The following is a 20,739-nucleotide window of genomic DNA, read 5'->3' as shown; positions in this document are numbered from 1 at the left end:
GCTTCAGCCCCCCAGTTGTCTGAGGGACAGCAACCCGGCCCCTGGCTCAAAAAGGTTGCCTACCCCTGCCTCATACTTTACTAGACTACCATCAAGTGTAAGTCAACCCTCAGTAAGATATTTCTGAATGCATGTGGGCCTATCTTTCTTGCACCTTACCCACAAATGTTAATCTGCTCATAATCTTGTTTGTTGTCATTGCTAAATCTTCCAGCATGAATGCAGCATATCATGTGCATGTTCATTATGTTGTTGTTTTTTAATTCCATTGGTCTGAACTATAATAACTAGCAACCAAATGGGAAGAGTTAAAATTAAGACCAAGAAAACAAATGTTATTTCATGTATTTTAATAGCAAACTTACAGGAACAGCACAGAAGACAGACAACATTAAAAACATGTATTTGCATGTAGGACAACTTAGTTAGAAAAGTATAGTGAATGGATGGAATCTACTGTATGATAAAAATGTTACAGACACCATATAGTTGCCATCAATAAGAAATTTTACCCATTTTTTAAAAAATCCAATGCTGGCATTGTCCAGAAAAATTTGACTGGCATATATTTATAATTATTATAAAGTTGAACTGCTGATATTTGTTCACGGAAATGGTTTTTGATAGCAATAATGCTTTATATGTCCCCACGTTTATATTAAAAATCCACACACAAATGAAAAAAAAAAAAAACCTTGCCAATACCCGATTCTGTCCTCTATTTTTCCATTTGCAACCATATACTTAGGTACCTTTTAACCCCATGGAAAAAAATCTAACGTTCATTACTACCAATAAACAGGAAGAAGAGATTTTATTTGTTTTGAGAATGACAAATCCATCTTAATAGAATTTAAGCACGCTCTCCACGTATGCGGCGTGCTAGCTGGATATCTTTTGGCATGATTGTGACACGTTTGGCGTGGATAGCACACAGGTTGGTGTCTTCAAACAGGCCAACCAGGTAGGCCTCGCTTGCCTCCTATTGGGAGAAAAGAGAGAGAACATTTTAAATAAATTATGTTTGCTATATAAAAAAACACAACAATTTACTCTCACAATAACAAACTGAATGTTCTTTTAAAAATTATTTTCTTTGTTATTAGTGGAGCTAAAAAGTCCACTTGGAAGGAACCTATTTTATTTTTCCAGTTTATTAAAAGCCAGCAAAAACAATTAAAACAGAGTCAACTATTAATGTCAGTAAAACAAAACTACTTTGTTTCCTTTAGGTCCCCATATTGTCAAGCAGACATAAAGCATCCATTAGCTTCAAAGGAACTCAGAAAAGGAAACTAAGAGCAATGATCAGAAACTACACATTGTCATACATATTTTTAGAAATAATTTGGGGGGGGGGGGAGTAACTACATTATCACCTTGTCTTAAACATTTTATTCATCATTCTAAAACAAAATGTTCCATAATCAAATAACCCCCCTTTTTTCTATTTTTTCAGGAAAAAGGTGTCAGAAGGAAAGAACATTTAATTTTTTCCCTTTTTCTCCACATTTCTAACCAGGAAGGCTGGTTCTTGTGCATACCTCAGCCCCTGGATTCCTGTGCTCCTTCAGAACCAATCAACTACAAAATCTCTCTCTTATTCAAAACCCATGTATTACTTCCATGCTTAAAAGGTGAATATCCTGAACCATTCTATTGCCTTCATACCTGCCTGGTTCCCCACTCTCTACTTGTAACTTGCCAACTTATGCATAAAGCTCTCACAAGCTGGTACTGTAGCATAAGATTGACTACTGAAAATGCTTTAAATTAAAGCTGTCTTTTCCTCACTACAGTGTATCTAAGCCACAGCTAAGTACAAAACATGCGAGTAACTTCTGAGGAATTACAAATTCACGCAAGTCAGTCAGTGTGACTTCAGTTCAACTCTCTAAAGTCAGTGTGACTTTAGTTCAACTCACTTTTGCCCTTCTTACTCTCTGTTTCCTTCAAACAATAACAGGGATACTAATCCTACTATCTTCTTGCTCAGTAATATCTTGGGTATGGAGGAATCTGCTTCAGTCTGGAGAACTGGTCTAGATAGCCTGTGGGTTTCTAACAACATCATCATCTTAGAAGCTCTAATTTCATGTTTCACAGTTCATAAATGTGATTACAGCATATGTCTTCATGAGAACAGATGTAATATGGTGCTGACAATCAGTAGTCAAGGTAAGCAGCTATATTACAGGTTTATTTAAAGCAGTTATTTTATTGAATCAGCAACAGTTTCTTTGAAATCTAGGTTCTGTTTCCTACCCTGATTCTCTTAGTGGCTCAATCTATGCTATGAAAAAAACTATGATGGGGTGGCCATACACTTCATAGCCTCCCAGCCTGCACAATTTTGATCCATCAACCCATGTACAGCCCAATGGCCAGAACATGGCAGCCCACAATGGGATCAATAATCTGCCATGTCTTTGGCTATGGGACTTCAAGAATAAGGAGTCAGATACCCCAGAATCTAAAATACACAACTGATGAGCTATGAACCTCTAAACTGCTAAATGTTTGAGACAGCCTGTCCAGTTGAAATTCTACATGTGCCCTGTACAGCTATATATTGTTTTCCTCACCATGCATTTCTAACTGTTTTATACCTACACACTTTATTCTGTTGGTCAGGTAATTTTAAAAAAAATCTGGCTGGATAAACACCTCTTCAGTTTCTTTAGATAGTAAACAACAATACATCATCATGAAGAAAGGGTAGATGGAACATGCTGCTGAACAAGGGGGCTTGTTCAAGTCCCAGGACAGACATTTTACTCTGTTTGGGAATCGCTAGGCAGAATGTCCAACGGGTCTGTGATGGAATACTCCTCAAATATAACCATGACAGATGAAGAATTTCTTCAGTCCAGACATGCATTTTCTAACGTCACCCAACGGGTAGGCAAGCAGGTTCTCACCAGATGTTTTGGACTATAAATCCTATTAGCCTTGGACACTGGCCAGGCTGACTGGGACTGCAATGTTCCGAACACATGAAGGGCTCCTATTTTCCTACTTCTGCCATCCAGTAATCCTAACATATAGTTTTTTAAAGAACAGCAAACTGTGGCAATATTCAAGCACTGTAAACACAACTACTAAACCAGAAACTGGATGAGCCTCTTTAGGGAGAAAATTATGACTACCCCTTCTTTTTCCTTTTAGTAGGACAGGTGGCCCAAATACCCTAAAGGCAATCCTGTCTGATCTTGAAAGGTAAGCAGAGTCAGCCCAGTTAGTACTTGGATGGGAGACCACCAACAAATTTAGGTGCTATGGGTTATATTTCAGAGAAAGGAACTGACAAATCACCTCTGAACGTTCCTTGCCTAAGAAAACCCTATGAAATTCATGGGGTCACCATGGCACATACATAAACCACAAATTAATGTTTGGAATTCACCACTTCAAACACAATTCCAAATAACAGAAACCTTGCATTCCATTAGGTAACAAACTGCCTTCCCTTAAAATACCAAAATCTTTTCAAATCAGTCCCTCCATCTCCAATGCATACATTACTAGAGGGTTCAAAAATCACATACTACACAGCAGACGTGAGCATGACTACATCCACCACTCCACACTTTATAGGACACCTGGCAGGCACCCCACCCCCCTTTCCTACTGATAAAAAAGGCAGAAAATGTACATCATGAGTATTCACCTCTGACAATTTGACAAAACCAGACAGCACAACATATGCTACATTCACAACAAATCTATCCCTTCAATTAGAGGCTTCAAATTATTTTTATGCCTTCATGTTTCAATAAAACCGGAAGACTGTACATTAAGGAGATGCAGGAAAGAATAACAGATTTGTCTGGAATTTCTTCATGAGATCTGTACTGAAATTACAGTATTCTAACCTTTTAGCTTCCAAGATTTAACTCAAGAAAGCCAATTACTTTTAGGGAAATTAAATGCTGGCAGTTATCAGTACACTTACAAACAAATGGATGCTTACTTCTGAAGCCCACCAATCATGTGAAGTTTTGACTAACCATAGAAACAACTCAACCAATAGTATGAATGTACAGAAGTAACCAATCACATGCTTCCTCACGTACTAACAGCACAGTACCGTCAATGGCTGCATTCTAGAAAGGGTTCTAGGTGTCAACTACACTCACGTGTCCTACATAAGGCAATAGTAAATTTAAGTCACAAATATGCCTGAGGTGGATCATTTTACCTTTTGATCTTTGGCTTAAATCAACTGTAGGAAAACAGATAGAGACTGTTTCTATTAGAAAGGAACCTATCACATACAGTTTATAAAGACGTTTAAAGGCAGAGAACACTAAATAGGATGCATACCTACATCTCTTTTTCAGACGAAATATTACATGCATTATCAATTCAAGGAGTGGGAGTGGTTTTCTAAACTGGAAGGGCAGATGAAACTAACAAATTTTTTTACCTGTAAAGCACCAATAGCTGCGCTCTGGAAACGCAGATCTGTTTTGAAGTCCTGAGCAATTTCACGCACCAGGCGCTGAAAAGGAAGTTTGCGGATCAGGAGTTCAGTTGACTTCTGATAACGCCTGATTTCACGAAGAGCCACAGTACCTGGCCTTTGAAGGAAACAAGAAAGCAAGATTAATACATTCTCCCTTTTCACATTTTAAAGTAAGCTCAGGCGTGTTACAGACCGCTTGAAAGCGGCGGTCTGCTGGCGCCGCTGGTTGCTGCGTCTGGGAACCACAGCGGCCAAACCATGTGGTTCCCGGACGCAGCAAAAAGAAGCTCAAAATGGCGCTTCTTTTTGCACTTCGGAAGTGGCGCCACAAGGCGCTAGTCGCACATTTGCAGTGTCACTTCCACCGCGTGACGTCAAGATGGCAGCGCCCGTGTGGAATGGGTGCCACCATTTTGTAAGTACCCAGTACGTAGTAGGGTTAGGGGCATGCGTAAAGCACGCCCTTTCCTAACCCTAGTACATACTGGGTACGTACTTTTACAGCCGTCTGGAACGGGCCTGAGTGTATGAAATTCAAGAGAGAAACTGAATGTCTTAATAATTGCTGTTTTTGAGATATATGAGCACACAAATGCATTGTATGGGATAGCAGTTTCAAAAACAAAAACCTAGCAAGAATTCTCTGTGTTCAATTTTGTTTTATCTCCTCTTCACAGGCCTGAAACTGAAACTTGATGGGGGAAAATAGATGCTAGAATATCAGCAACTTATGTCAATTAGTTTACCCTAAAAATATAGTTCTGCTTATGGACAAAACAAATGTGTAAAACCTGCTATTTTCCTGCTTATCTGGAGGCAATTACTGCCCTCTAGTGGCACAATTAACAAACTGTATCAAGTGTATAGTATCTAAACTGATTTAAATAAATTACAAACGATTAAGCTTGGCAAGTTTTAAACCAATTAACCATGTTTGTTACAATGCCCTGACTTCACCAGAATCTCTTATTCCTACATCCTAAGCATATTAGAACCATATTTTTATATTTAAAACATCAGTGAAATAGATTGAATGGATGACTGTAAATATGTATGAACATGAGTTGTTTATGGCAATGACAAATGTCTTTCTGATTTTGACACACAGCAGTTTCTATATAGCATATTTTGATTTATATTTAAATGTATTTAAATAAAAATCAAGTTAAAAAAAAACATATTTTTATTTTTAAGATGTAGGGCTGGGAATTCTGAATTTTATTTTAAGCTATATTTAACCAATAAAACGGATGTGTTACACATTCCAGGTTTGTTTTCTATACTATGAAAATGCATTATACTCATCTCTGTGAGTTCAGTTGCTCACGTCAGCCCTTGAATTAAGATGGAGTCGCCGATGCAAATGTATGCAAAGCATATTGAAGGCATGCATAGTTTTATCCCAGTTTATCCCTGGTCTATTCCCAACAGTTATTCACACAGCCAATAGTGCAAATCTTTTAAGAAAAAGGGGGGGGGGGGGGGAGGATTCAGATGGTGAAAATAATGTGAGTTGAACCTTTGTTGTTCAGATACATTTCAAATGCATCTGATTAAGTTGGGGGGGGGGAGTCCATGCCAAAACCCCCCACTTAATCTGGTATAATCAATATCAGGTTTCTCTGCTCCCCGCAAGTTTTTTTTTTTAATATTTGCATTGTCAGCAGTGTGAATAACCGACGCAAAAAGACCCAAGAAAAACTGGGATAAAACTCTGCATGCCCTGAAAGCACTTTGAATACATTCGCATTGTTGACTCTATCTTCATTTAAGTGCTGACACATGTGAACAATTGAACTCTGCATGCCTTGAAAGTGCTTTGAATACATTTGCATCGTCCACTCCATCTTTATTCAAGTGCTGACATATGTGAGCAACCGAATTTTGTACGCCTTGAAAGTGCTTTGAATTCATTCGCATTGTCGACTCCATCGCTGGTTATTCGCACAGTCATGCTAAAAATGACGTCTGAATGACTCCTTGGGAAGGGGGAAATCCGACATTGATTATTCCAGGTTAAATCCCCTCCCCCTAAAAAATAAACTTAATGGGATGCATTCAAAATGCATGTGAACAAGTAAGCTTCAACCTGGATTTATTTCACCTGTCTGAGGTCCTGAACACACTGCAGAAATAATCTAGTTTGAGGTCACTTTAGCTGCCCTGGCTTAATGCTAGGGAATCCTGGAAACTGAAGTTCTGTGAGACATTTAGTTTTCTCTCTCATATAGCTCTTGTGCCCCAACAAATTCTCAGGATTCCCTAACACTGAGTCAGGGCAGTTAAAGTGGTCACAATCTGGCTTATTTCTGCATTATGTTTTGGACCATAAAGGTAAAAGCAGGCCCTTGACATGAATTTCTAGCCATAACTGACTGTAGGGGGCGGTGCTAATCTCCATTACTAAGCCTAAAAGCCAGCATTGTCCAAAGACTACTATCATGTGGCCAGCATGATTGCACCGAATACTGTTAACTTCTCACAAAAGTGGTACCTATCTATCTACTTGCATTTGCATGCTTTTGAACTGCTAGGCTGGCAGAAGCTGGCATTAGTGACAGGAGCTCAGCCCATCATGGGGCACTCAGGCCTTCAACTGCCAACCTTCCGATTTTCCGATCGTTAGAATTGGCATCTTAACCACTAAAGCCACCGCATCCCTTTGAATTCACCTTTGGAGCATAGTCTCACTAAAAAACAAACAAACCCCACAATGTGTGAATGACCACCTAAAACCTGACATTGATTATCCTGAGTTAAGGGACGTACTAAAACAAGTGACAGTACTTACCCATAGGGAAACCATACTTGCCCCTAGGGAAACATTGGGGAATACATGCCTATAAAGATAAATGTCCATAGGGAAACCTAGGAGAATTTGTGCCCATGGGGATAAATAGAGGAAACATTTGGCCATAGGGAAACCTGATGCTGGCAAAACATCAATAAACTCTTCTAGAACATGGCCACATAGTCCAAACAACCCCCCCCCCCCCCCAAAAAAACTATTGATGCCTGCCATGAAAACCTTCGACTTCACACTTCAAATCATGGGAGTCTATCACACTGAGGAATTTCTCTTCATTTCGAATGAAAAGAAAGTGGGGCCAGAATGCATTCATGTGAATTTGCTAGTTTTGCTAGTTTATGTGAGTTTACGAATTTATGTGAATACGAATTGTGTTTGAACTGGCTTCTCATTGCCTGAAAATAGCATGCCATTGCCCAAATTTGCGTGTGGAAGTTTATCACACAATAACGTGAAACCCCATGATAGTGTTCACATTGCCACTGGATTATACTCCCAATTTCCCTTGTTTGATAAACTCCATAGAGTTAGAAGAGACTACAAGGGCCAGACGGTCCAAGCCCTGCCATGCAGGAAATCTAAATCAAAGCATCCCTGACAGATGGCCATTCAGCCTCTGCTTAAAGACCTCCAAAGAGACTCCAGTGCACTCCAAGGAAGGGGTCTGTTCCACTGTCGAACAGCCCTTACTGTCAGGAAGTCTTCCTAATGTTGAGGTGGAATCTCTATTGTTCTGGGTCCTGTTCTCTGGAGCAGCAGAAAACAAGCTTGCTCCCTCCTCAATATGATGACATCCCTTCCAATATCACCTCTTATCCCTCTCTGGTCCAGCTCCCTAAGCCCTTCCTGACAGGGGCATTCCCCTTGCTGCCTGCCAAGGGGAAAGGTATGCCCTGTGCCTGGGCTCCCCCTGGCGGCCCTTTCCGCACCTGTAGCGATGCGGCTTCTTGACCCCGCCGGTAGAGGGCGCGCTCTTGCGGGCGGCTTTGGTGGCCAGCTGCTTCCGGGGCGCCTTCCCTCCGGTGGACTTGCGGGCCGTTTGCTTGGTACGAGCCATGGCCGCCTCTGCTGCTGCTGCTGCTGCTGCCGAGGAAGTTGGCCTCCTCTCTGGCGCCGCTCGCTCGGCAAGGAGAAGGTGGAGGAGGAGGAGAAACCGCCCAGGCGATCACTAGACCGAGAGAGAGCCAGGGAGCAGGAGGAAAGAGGCATAGAGGGAGATGTACATATTCAGGGCGCTTTCCATTAAGGCTGGTTGGCTTTAGCAACACACGCATATATATAGTAGACATACTTACGAGGTGCAAGCAAAGAGGCTCCTGGCTGCCAACTCTGGGAGGGAAGGGAGGCCCTACTCTTCTCTTTCTCCCCATTTTGGAGCCAAAATGGACGGGATTCGGATTAAAGCGTCCAAAGAGCGAGAGAGATGTCTTTTAAGAGACTGGGGGGGGGCCTCTGTTTTGCTCAAGATGGAAGAGCATTCCCGTGACTTAGGAAACCCCCCAAGAGCCCCCAAAAGTGCCGGAAATGCCAGGAGTGGCCCCCCACTTTCTGGGCCTCTTTTTCTTTTGAGACCCCCAGAAAGTATTTTAAATATCTATATAATTAGGGTTAAAAAGGGCTCCCCAAGTGCCCTCCTCGCAAAGCCATCTATCTCTAGGTTCCTTCGTAAGAAAGACACAAAGAAAGGCAGCGGGGAGGAAAGCGAGGCTCTCCTTTAGCTTTCATGGTTATTACTGGAGGAAGGGAAGCAACTTTGTCGGTGGCTTTGGGTCTCTGCCCGTCTCTCTTTGCCCCGCTGAGCCTGGCTCCCCGGCGCCTCTCTGTGGCCAAACTCCATCCCCAACAAAATGGAAACAAGCACCAAAAGCAGACCGAGAGAGGGAAGGAGGAGGAGGAGGGAGAAAGCAACACAGAGACACAGCCTCGGGAATGAAAAGGAGGGAAACCCTCCCCCGAAGGCCCCCCTCCCAGCCCTCGGAGCCCCAGAAGAGAAGGAAGCGGCAAAGTTCCCTCTTCTCTTCGGAGATCGGTGTTTCTGAGGCACATTCAAAGCGCCCCTCCTTCTCTGTGGGTTGTTTTCGAAGCCATTGAGAGACAGAGAGAGAGAGAGAGAGGAATATGGTCGGTGGCCAGGAGATGGTGAGGCTGAAGAAGTTTATTTCCTCGGCCGAAGGGGGTCCTCGTCGGGTAAAAGGGCTCGAAGGGGGTTCCTAGGTGACCGGGGGAAGCGCGAGACTTACCTCCCGTCCGCTTCAGAGCGAGCGCGGCTGCCGAAGAAGAAGCGAAGCGGCGCTGGAAAAGGAGAAGGAGGAGCGTCCTCGTCGGCGGCGGCTGAGAGCACAATTGAAAGATGGCTGACTCGGGAGGGCCGTCCCCTGCGGGAAGCCACGCCCCCACCGCCCGGGCCACGCCCCGTCGTCTCCTTCCCACCAATAGCGTTCGAGGGAAGGGATGGCGAAGCCACGCCCACCAACTCTCCTCCCGGCCCACTCCGTGTGTACAAACACAAAAGACACGCCGCGCGCGCCACAGAGAGAGAGAGAGAGAGAGAGAGAGAGAGAGAGGAAGGGAGGGAGGAAGGGAGGGCGGCAGTCCCGCGCACGCGCCCTTCGGGAACTTAAGCCTTGACCAGTATTCCTCCTCCTGAGGGGAGGGGGGAGGGGAGTGAAAGGAACAGCCAATGGTCGCGGAGGGAGGGGCGCCAACTGTCAAGAACAGCCCCCGGGCAACGGTCTCAGAACGACAGTTACCTGGAGCCCACGCCTGGCGCGCGAGGCGTCCCTGTGCCCCGCTCAGGGGACTCCCCTCAGGGAGGGTCAGCCAGAGACCTTGGGACACTTCATAACAAACAAACAATGCCCCTGTTGTTGTTATTGCTATTTGGCCTGCAGGCATTTACACTTCAGAAGCAACCCAGTTTGACACTACCTTGACTGCCTTATGGCTCAAGGCTGTGGAATTCTGGGAATGGCAGTTTTGTTGTGGCTCCAGAGTGGGCTATCCTTGGCTATATATATATATATAAACACACACTCACACACACATTCATCCCTCCATATTTGCGGCTTTGATTATTCACGGATTTTATGAATACGTTCTCTCTAGGAATATCTAGGTCCTCCAGCGCAACTCTATGGTCAACTTTAACGAAAAGTTGCACTGAAAGATCTAGAGATTCCTAGAGAGAATACGCACCAGGCATTTCCAAAAAACATAATAATAACTGTATTACAGCCATTTGGCCAACACAACACCAGGCATTTGTAGCTCCTCCGGTTCAGGCCTACTAGGGTCAGTATCTGTCGGATGTCGCCCACACTGGCATTACACTGGAGGAGCTACAAATGCCAGTGGAGTGTTCTCCTCTGGGAATCGCTATGTCCTACAGTGAGACTCATGGTTAAAGTTGGCCATAGAGTTGCGCTGGAGGACCCAGATATTCCTAGAGAGAACATATTAATAAATCTGCGAATAAAGCCTCAAAAGTCAAAACCGCAAGTGTGGAGGGACGAGTGTATAAGCCCTCTTGAAGGAGCCAGTGTGATGTGGGTTTTAGGACTCTGCAGACCGTTTGAGACCGCTTTAAATGCCTTGGCTCATTGCTAGGGAATCCTGGGAATTGTAGTTTGTTGTGGCACCAGAGCTCTCTGACAGAAAAGGCTGAATGTCTCACAAAACTACAGTCCCCAGAATTCCCTTGCATTGAGTCACTGCAGTTAAAGCAGTCTCACACTGGATTATTTCTGCAGCATGTTTTGGACCCAGGATCCAAATCCCAGTTTGGCCATGAGAACAGAGACCTTGGGCAAGTCACACTCTCTCATCCTCAGGGGGAGGCAAAGGCAAATCTCCCCCGAATAAATTCCGCCAAGAAAACCCCATACGCCATATGTCGCCATACATCAGAAACAACTTGAAAGCACACAACAACAACTGCCAAGATGGACTGAAATCCATGAAAGCTCATGCTAAAATAAAACCAGTGTGACGTTCCTTATGAGAGGACAAAAGACAAAATATTCCCCCTTCACATCACAACAGTGCTTTTCATACAGCCCTTTATTTTGGCTGAAAGTCAACAAGTGGTGAGAAACAGTGATGTTAATCCAAGTGAGGAAATGGCCCTTACAAGACTTTGTCGCTTTTAATTCTGGGTCACCTTTGGGGAGAGACTCACACCATTTGCTGTCGCTAGTCTCATTTTCTTCACTAGCTCCGTTCAGGTGGCTCTTGGTTTAGAGATTGACAGTTTGCTTTAAATTGACAGCTTTATTCTTATCCCTTTTATGCTTCGCTAAACATTCTGTAACACTTCTGAGATCTTCCTTACATAATAAAGATTCTCAGGCCCTACCATACTGGGCCTAAATTTGAAAGAATGAAGGCTAATGGGAGCAATAAAAAGCTCAACACACAATGTCGATTTTCTAAAGGCTGATACCATTTGCTGTTGAAATTAATGAAATCTCCCATTGAGCCAAGATTCGTGCCAAATTCAAGTGTCATCCTGTGTATGGTTTTCTCACTCCAAGCCTGCCATACTAATCTGTCTCACAGATATATATATACAGAGCCATGCAAACCATGCCTTTCTCAGCTGAAGTGTTTCTGTCACAGGGTTTCTCAGTCGATTGTTGCAAGGAAAAAGGATGAAAACTCTTGATGGATGGCAGTGATGCTCAGAGACCCTTTTCACCAATTCTTTCATATAAAAGGCTCTGGCCCTATCTCTTGGCAGAGTTGCTGTTGTTGTTACTGCTTTGATAACTGACTAAAATCTTGGTATGCCCTGTCACAACAATGACTTTTCAGGAATGTTTAAGCCATGCATGGGTACCAGTAGCTCTTCACGTGTTGTTGGATTGCATCTCCCATCAATTCTAGCCAGCACTGCCAATGATGATGGATATTGGAAGGTACAGTCCACATCTAGAAATACACACACACTGCCCACCCTTTGTTTAGGAGGTCCAGAATAAAATACAGTTGAATGTGGTTATCAAGAGTGCTTTGTATTAATGGAAGCACAAGGTTCCAGTAGACCTTTGAACCCATTTGGTCACAGTGCTTTAAGGTGCATCCGTAAATAGTCCCAATATACCTGTGACAATCTCCTTTTCTACAACTGGGTTCCAGTCTCTAAGACAGTGGTTCTCAATTGTTGGTCCGCCTTGAACTTCAGCATCCCAAAGCTTCAGCTAGCATGGCCAAAAGTTGGGTTTCCAGGAGCTGGAGTCAAAGAAACAACTGGAAGACAAAAATCTGGAACCCACTGATTAGGGAAGAAGGCCATCCTATTGAATGAACCACCAGTGCAACAAATTAATATTAAGAGGGAACAGAAAATTTCTAACAAGTATTATAAGAATCTATTTCCTTGGAAACCTCACCAAATCATGATATTGGCTATATGCTTTAGTCTATATATTCACTTAATTTTAATGTGAGATCTCCATGCTTAGAAGAGTAGTGACTTAGGTTGCACCAGGTAGACTCTGTTAAACAAGGAACCCACTAAACTGAGGTGTTTATCAGACGAGCTCTTAAAGAGGTACTATTCCAGTGTGACTCCTCTAGCTGCCTCCTGTTGCATGCTGGAACTGGCAGTTTTAAGGAGGGGTATTTAGAATTCTCAGGCAGAGAAGTTCAACTCCTTAAAACTGCCAATCCCAGCATGCAACAGGAGGCTGCTAGAGGAGTCACACTGGAATAGTAGCTCTTTAAGAGCATAGTGTGATAAACATCTGAGTGATTCCACACTCCCTGAGAGTGACAAACTTGATGAAGTTAACTGTGGTGCACTCTCCTCCTCCTTTCTTCCCAGTTTAACTTGAGCAAGAAGAGATAGCAATAGCAAGTAGCAAGAGCAAGTACATTTTTATACCGCTTATCAGTGCACTTAAGCACTCTCTAAGTGGTTTACAATTTGTAAGCTAATTGCCCCCAACAAGCTGGGTACTCATTTTAGCGACCCCAGAAGGATGCAAGCCTGAGTCGAGCTTGATTCCTTGGCTGGTATCGAACTCACAACCTTGCAGTGTGTGAATGAGTGGCTGCAGTACAGATCTCCTGTTCCATAAAAGCCAGTACAGTAACTAAATAAAAGTGTAAAAGTAGGGGCCAGTGGCCTTCCAGGCCTAACTCTGGTCCCATCCAAAATTGTCAGTGGGTGAGATGATGGAAGTTATAATCCAGCAACATCTGGAATATGAACTAATGGCTGGGTTTGCTTTTCCCTTCTCTCTCCTGATCCTTTTTCCTTTTGTATTTATGGGTTCTTTTAGAATGTATTACTGAGGATGGGGACTATTTCTGACATTTGTATGTTGTTTTGGGGAGGCTTTTTGTTAATAATAGGGTAATAAAAGACAGTAATAGGGTGGAGATTAAGTGGGGTGGGATAAATTCTGTCTCTGTCTCATTAGAAAACTTTTTGGTTTAAATATCAAAAATATTTGAAAAATATTGAAGTGGACTGAGAATATGGCAAAACCAAAGAGTTTTCTTACAGTTCTAAAGGGGTAGCCCTTAGTCTCTGTGGCTCAGCGTCAGGGGTGCGGGTGTCGGGTGAAGGAGGATGTGAGAAATGCCTCACCTGCAAAAAATGAAAATAAAAAATGGGTGAGACCAAACTAAAGTGAGGTGGGACTGCCCCAAACTTTCTCTTACATACATCCAGATACTGTATACACACAGAGATATGCACACACGCAATGCCCCCCCACCCTTTGCTTTTTACAACATCCTTGCTCTTCACTTCAAAATGCTTGGACTAAAATGAAAAAGAGAGGATAGAATGCTACTATTTTTGAATTCTATAGTAAGAGGATTGCCAAATAAGGCTAATGTACATGACTGCAAGAGAAGAAGAGATGAGAAGCAGGGCAGTTAGTCCCATTGGTTCTACAGTGAAACCAAATGCCCTGGCTCTTCTTTTTCCTCATAGGTCACCTAGTATGAGTCTGTCTTAAAAAATTTTCCAGCAAAGTTACAAGAATTGTAACTTAATTCATGCATGAATTTGCTTTTTGCTTCTTCCTCCACATTCCCCTTTTCTTACATGTCACATTGCTTTGTAAGCTGTTGTAGGTACTCTGTTTTAAATAACCAAATAATCTTCTTGTTTAGGTTAACAGCAGTTTTTAAATTTAAATTTGACAGTTATGTTGTAGTATATCAAAATGATTTCATAAAATATTTTGCATTTTGAACATTTTACACACTATGGTTTAAGTTCAATTGTTTGTCTTAGCTCAGGAGTTCTCAACTTGTGGGTCACGACCCCTTTGGGGGTCAAACGACCCTTTCACAGGGGTTGCCTAAGACCATTGGAAAACATATATTTCTGATGGTCTTAGGAACTGAGACACCGCAATTTTATGATTGGAGGTCACCACAACATGAGGAACTGTATTAAAGGGTTGTGGCATTAGGAAGGTTGAGAGCCACCATCTTGGCTAGAATAGACTCACTGAAGAAATGGAGGTAACGTAAGTGTCAAGTATCCATTGATTCAGTCAGATTCTGCCAATTGGGATTCTCAGATGTAAGACTATGGCACTATCTGTCAATGTAAATTCTTTGCATGTCTTCTCAGGAATAAACTCTATAGGGCTTACTTTAACTTAAATGTGTGTTGGACTACTGTCTCTGTGTTTCTTCCCACAGCTGGTATTGTGCTCATGGAGCCCTGTTAGAAAGGCTGGAATTGCTCCAATCTACTGTTTTATGGAGTAAGCTGAAATGAATTCAACTTGGCTTATTTTTCCTCTTTATGTGTGTGCATGCATGTGCTGTGTTCATAGCTCCAATTTGTGTGCACAGTTCCTTATCCAGATAGACTATGTACATGGAACAATTCAAGTGAGTATCCATTGTTTTAAAAGTTATCATGGATCTGGGCAGGAGACAGTAAATCACAGTCCCCCCCTCCTCTCAATTTCATTTGAAGAGTCATATAGGTATTGAAAAAATGTCAGTTGTCCATTAATGAGTAATAAACCACTCAGGAAAATTTACATGCAAACACACATACACACAAATGCATCACACATAATTTAAATGGGTTAAGAACAGCCAAAGTGTGAATTTCAAGGTAACAATAATGAAAATTGCATTTTTATGTCATATAAATTTATAGGGCAAATTTCAGGGGCCAATCCTTTATTTGATGGTAGACTGGATGGGAGGCAGCATAAAACAACACTTTTTTGTATCTCATTCATAGGACTGCTGAGTGAAATTAGTTTCGTTTTGGAAATTCTTGATCTCTCCAGATGTCTGGCAAAAAGTAGTGTCTCCAAGAGAGGCAATTCACTATTTATATAGATTATAGAGCCCCCCCTGCACTGCATCAAGTAATACCTATTTTGCAAACCAGAAATGGATACACAGCAATGTCTCCTTTGTTCCCCCTTCTCTCTCTCTCTTTTTCTTTCTTCTTTTTGGACAGTCTATGTGGCTCCAGAGGACAGAGCATTGACCTCAACTTGATGTGGTTATTCACCCTCACATATGATAAGACAATAAACATTCCTGGGGTGATCTTCTGTGATCTGTTGCAGTGGATTCAGTTTCTGTTAATTCTTCCCTTCCTACCAATGCAATTCAGCATTGTCCCCCTCAGGCTGGCAGCATCTGTAATGTATAAATGTGAGCACATGACTTGTGGGTGGTCTCTGGTTGCACATTTCCTTGTCTTCCCGCTTCTCTTCAAAAGCTGTCAGGGTGGCATTCCCTGCTCCTTTTATAAGGATAGAAAATGTCTTGAGTGCTCATCAGGAAATTTGGTCTCAGATGAATGTAAGGATAAATATGTGCTGGTGCAGGGAGAAAAACAGATATACTTCCCATTGCAGTTTTTAAGAGGAATAGTTAGTTCACTCTCAGCATTTTGATCGTATATCCCCCACATGTTGGCAAAATTTTCCAGGAACAAGAAAAAAATAAACAGGCTCATGGAGTTGTGGGACACTGACAGATAGGATTCACAAGTGTGGCAGAGATAAGACCTGAACCAAAACTAACCCAGATTGTGATTGAATTCATTGTCTGTTGGGCCACAGCATTCGTATTAGAGCAAGCATGTTTTGAACATGTTGCAAACTTTTTGGAAATACAGGCCACAAGCCAATGCAGAATGAAGGCTGCAGTCCTGTGGGAGTAAGTTCTGGGGAAAATTTTCATTTACCTCTTTAGTAAAATGCATTGTAAATCTCCATTGGAGTGTGACATCAGTCTGTACTTTGAAGATAGCAGCACAGCTTGAACCAAAATATTCCAGACTGAGTTTGAATTCTTCATTGGCCATAAGGTCAATGGAAACCAGTAGGAAATGTTTCCTGTGGCAGAAAGTGAATAATCCAGACTTCAGTCATATAGAGTAGAAAACATACACTTTCTTGTGTGCTTATAGTATTAAAAATCATAAAGAGCAAGACCAAGTCAGATTAGTTTTCAATAATATTCATAGAATCATAGAATCATAGAGTTGGAAGAGACCGCACGGGTCTGGTAATAGTGGACAATTACGGCAACCCTATGCACGGGCCATCCAGTCCAACCCCCTGCCATGCAGGAAAACCAAATCAAAGCATCCCCAGCAGATGGCCATCTAGCCTCTGCTTAAAGACCCCCAAGGAAGGAGACTCCACTACACTCTGAGGGAGTGTGTTCCACTGTCGAACAGCCCTTACTATCAGGAAGTTCCTCCTAATGTTGAGGTGGAATCTCTTTTCCTGTAGCTTTCATCCTTTGTTCCGGGTCCTGTTCTCTGGAGCAGCAGAAAACAAGCTTGCTCCCTCCTCAGTATGACATCCCTTCAAATATTTAAACAGGGCTATCATATCACCTCTTAACCTTCTCTTCTCCAGGCTAAGCATCCCCAGCTCCTTGAGTCGTTCCTCATAGGACATGGTTTCCAGACCTTTCACCATTTTAGTCGCCCTCCTTTGTACATGCTCCAGTTTCTCAACATCCTTTTTAAATTGTGGTGCCCAGAACTGGACACAGTATTCCAGGTGGGGCCTGACCAAAGCAGAATACAGTGGCACTATTACTTCTCTTGATCTAGACACTATACTTTTATTGCTTCTACATCTCTTGATTGAAGTTACTATTCAGATCTTGTCCTACTTCTCAGTAATCTTCCAATCACCAAAAGATTCCTGGGTTCTTACCATTATCCATGTAGGCTACTCCATAGAGTTCTCAAGAATTCCATCTGTTGGCATATTACAGCATGCCCATCCATCCACAGCTTTCTTGGTTGAGATCATGGCCTTACCCCTAAATAATGCCATGGCGAAAATCCCAGTTCATTGCAAATGGAATGGTTTCTTCTCCACAGTCCACAGATGTGTAATTCTGGTTTTCTAAGGTTTGGACCTACAACCTCCATTTGCCTTCAGACAGCATGACCAACAATAAGGGATTTTGGGAGTTAAACATCTGGAAGTTCAAAGGTTCTACAAGTTAAAGAATATTCAGGGCTTTTTAAACCTAATAGAATATTGCTGTGCCACTTAGGCAGCCTTCCCAAACCATGCTAATTATGACCATGCTAGTTACAAGTAGTGGGACTTGTACTCTAACATATCTGGATGCCCTAACTTTGAGGAGGGCTGCTAAGGATAAAATTTAGCCAAAATTAAGCACTTTGAAGCATGTAGTCTATTCTTTCACTGAAATCAGTGGTGTTTTGTAGCATTTAACTTTTGCTGGATCAAGCCCCTCTTGTTCACAAAATAGTGTGGTATTGTTACTGTTTCCTATTCTAAGAACGTACTGCACTACCACAGTCACAAAAGTGTTCATATATGCTCTTGGGCAAATGATCATTCATTTTAATGTGACTCATACAAAACAAGTTCCTGGTGACTAGTATTCCTTTCTCCTCCTTTGAATGAAACAATTCTGATCTCTGCTTTGCTGTCCAGTGACAGACAATAATAGTGTTCATACACAGGTTTTGCAGTTACACCCTTTTAATGTGTTTCTGTTGATGGTGGACTGTGGAATCATGGAGAATGGATCCATCTGCTCCTTGCCACTCTTCTGATACTTTTGGCTGCATAAATAGCATAGCAAATGCTTCATTATTCACAGAGCATGTGTGCACGCATCCTGCCCTGCTCCAAAGCTGGCATACACAACAAACATCCCATTTGAGCCTCACAGCAAGCCTGTGAGGTATGTTGAGCCAAGAGATGGACTAACCGGCTCAAGACTTGCTGAGCAAGCCTCATGAATGTACTGGGATTTTTGTACCCAGGTGGTCTTGGCTCAGCTCCAGTGCTCCAACAACAACATATCACAGGATGTTTGACAGCCTTAAAGGCCTTTTTTCCGATTCTGATTGACAGGGAGTGCACTTAATTCAGAATCACAGTCCTAGTCTTACAGGTTTGGCTCCCTAAACCAGCCCCTGCTTGTTGGAGGATTCTGGGAGTTGCTGTCCGGAAAAAGTAACTCTTCCAAGCACTGATCTGCCTAGACCGGTCATCAGCTGCCGCCCATTTGCAGCATACAAGTATTTCAGGTGAACCAATATTAAGAGAATGTGGGTGGGACTTCCAGTAACCTGGGAATTAACTGTTGGAAAGTCAACTTGGGTATTATGACGACGAAGCCTGAAAAATCAGTTCTCATCTTATTAGCAAAGTAAGGAAACATCTGTTTGTTTGTTTTACTTCAGGCTCTTCAGCTGATTTCTCAGTCACCACATCATTAATTCTTGTTTTGCACACTTCAGATGATTACAAATGGTGTCAAGCTCTCTTCCAAGAGACAATACTGTACAGCCATGTGACGCTTGCCCTCTCATTTCCTACACATTTGGATATTCACAGACCTGGTTGGCAGTTCATTGCAATGCCCTCAAGACACATTGCCTGTATGCTCATTCTGAGGATGTTGGCAAGGTTGCCAAATAATCAGATGCTAATTAGGCAAACTAGAATCTACTATGAGCTTTAGTAATTCAGTACAATATGCGTGTGTCTGTCCTTAAGCTACAATTCAGGGAACCTCTATAAAAGGAGAACAAAAATTAAAGAAGATTGAGATTTGTTTTGCCATTTGTTTTCTTCTCTGAAGTTTGGTTTGCCAAGTTTTCTTGCTTAGGGACTAAACACCTGTCAGAACAGATCTAAAACAATAAAGCAAGCTAGTAGAGAATTGGTCTGAATACAGCTTTGTTGGTGGAGCAGCATGACTCTTTGAAAATAGAGGTATACTGTACCTTATTTAACAAAGTCGATGTTTTCCTGGGCATTACATCTTTAAAGAAAATTTGGTACCAGAGGCACAAGAAGCATGGGAAGAATGAGGATAGGATCCTACTCCACAAAAAAGTACAGTTCAACATGTTTCAGCAAATGTTTTGTCTAATCTTTTTAAAGTTACCTGTGAAATGAAACAACTAGATCTGGTGAGCCCTGCAAGCAAACAAAAACTTTTCAAATGTAAAGATCACTTGAAGGCTTCTTCCAAAACACATCCCTGGATGTGTTTTTAAATCTATATATACATATTAATAATTATAAAAAATAACAATACACACAAACATAAATACACAACAACAATAAATTCCACTGTGCACTTCATCCGTTTAAAATGACTTCCCCCTTTTCTCTGACGGTGAACTTACTAATTATATTCTCTCCTCCTTTTCTAACTGTTACGTTATCTTATCTAGTTGGTCTACCATTAATCTACATTTCTTTCCTAAAAATAAAAGAAATAACTTTACTTCCTTTATGTCAGCTTCTATAGTACTGATATCCACTTTGCTGTTTTACGTGGTGTGTAAAAAGTTTACGTTTTTAAGAAAGCCTCTATTAAATTACTTCTTACCGTATTTTGTCAATTTGTTTAGTTCTGCTAAATCTGTAACCCCCATCCATTCCATACTATTCTGCATCTAGTTGACTTTCCAGTACCTCACATAAATGAATCTTGAAGTTGTTACCAAATAACTTATCAGATGTTTATAGTCTCTTTCTCTTTTGTCTTCTAAATTGTTTCAGGGCTAATTTAAATCCCAGAATCTTTTGCATCCATTTGCTGATTTTAAACCAGTATTTCCTGGTTTGTTTGTTTTTTGTTTGTTTGTTTTGCATTTCCACCAAATATGAAAGAAATATCCAGCTTGTTTTTTACACTTCCAGCAGATATTACGTGTGCCTTTATATATTTTAACTAATTTGTCTGGGGTTGTGCACAACTTAAGCATCATTTTAAAGAAATTTTCTTTCTGATCAAAAGAACATGGGTGTTTTTTAATTTCACCAACCTCCACTTTTCTTAGGTTTTCCAGTTTGCTGGCCAAACTTATAAATCTATGCTTTTTTAATATTCTGAAGTTTCTGATGCTGGCTTATCTCCCTTCTCTCTGTCTGCTGTTCATGCATGGTCAACGAGGGATTCTAGGGGCAGTTGCTGTTTACTTGTTGTAGGCAGG

General features: G+C 41.9%; 1 protein-coding gene across 1 annotated transcript; it reads right to left on the bottom strand.

Moving 5' to 3' along the window:
- Window positions 1-335: 335 nt before the first annotated feature.
- Window positions 336-9,670, bottom strand: LOC121935385 (histone H3.3A). The gene is made up of 4 exons (XM_042476843.1): window positions 9,518-9,670; window positions 8,207-8,445; window positions 4,430-4,583; window positions 336-982 (listed from the first exon to the last, which is right to left on the bottom strand). Exons 2-4 carry the CDS (start codon window positions 8,332-8,334, stop codon window positions 854-856), a joined length of 411 nt encoding a protein of 136 aa, XP_042332777.1. The 5' UTR covers window positions 8,335-8,445; window positions 9,518-9,670; the 3' UTR covers window positions 336-853.
- Window positions 9,671-20,739: the final 11,069 nt, after the last annotated feature.

Source organism: Sceloporus undulatus, chromosome 1 (assembly GCF_019175285.1).
Source record: "Sceloporus undulatus isolate JIND9_A2432 ecotype Alabama chromosome 1, SceUnd_v1.1, whole genome shotgun sequence".
In the NCBI taxonomy this organism is placed as follows: Eukaryota; Metazoa; Chordata; class Lepidosauria; order Squamata; family Phrynosomatidae; genus Sceloporus; species Sceloporus undulatus.
Note: the sequence above shows the minus strand (reverse complement) of the source record. Positions and strands in the feature narration are given on the sequence as shown.

Bases quoted from the DNA above. Each gene is read 5' to 3' on its own strand.
- LOC121935385 (XM_042476843.1), bottom strand. From the start codon at position 8,334: ATGGCTCGTACCAAGCAAACGGCCCGCAAGTCCACCGGAGGGAAGGCG. The intron at 4,584-8,206 runs GTGCGGAAAGGG...TTTCCTTCAAAG, and splicing joins AAGAAGCCGCATCGCTACAG to GCCAGGTACTGTGGCTCTTC. The intron at 983-4,429 runs GTAAAAAAATTT...TTCTCCCAATAG, and splicing joins CAGCTATTGGTGCTTTACAG to GAGGCAAGCGAGGCCTACCT.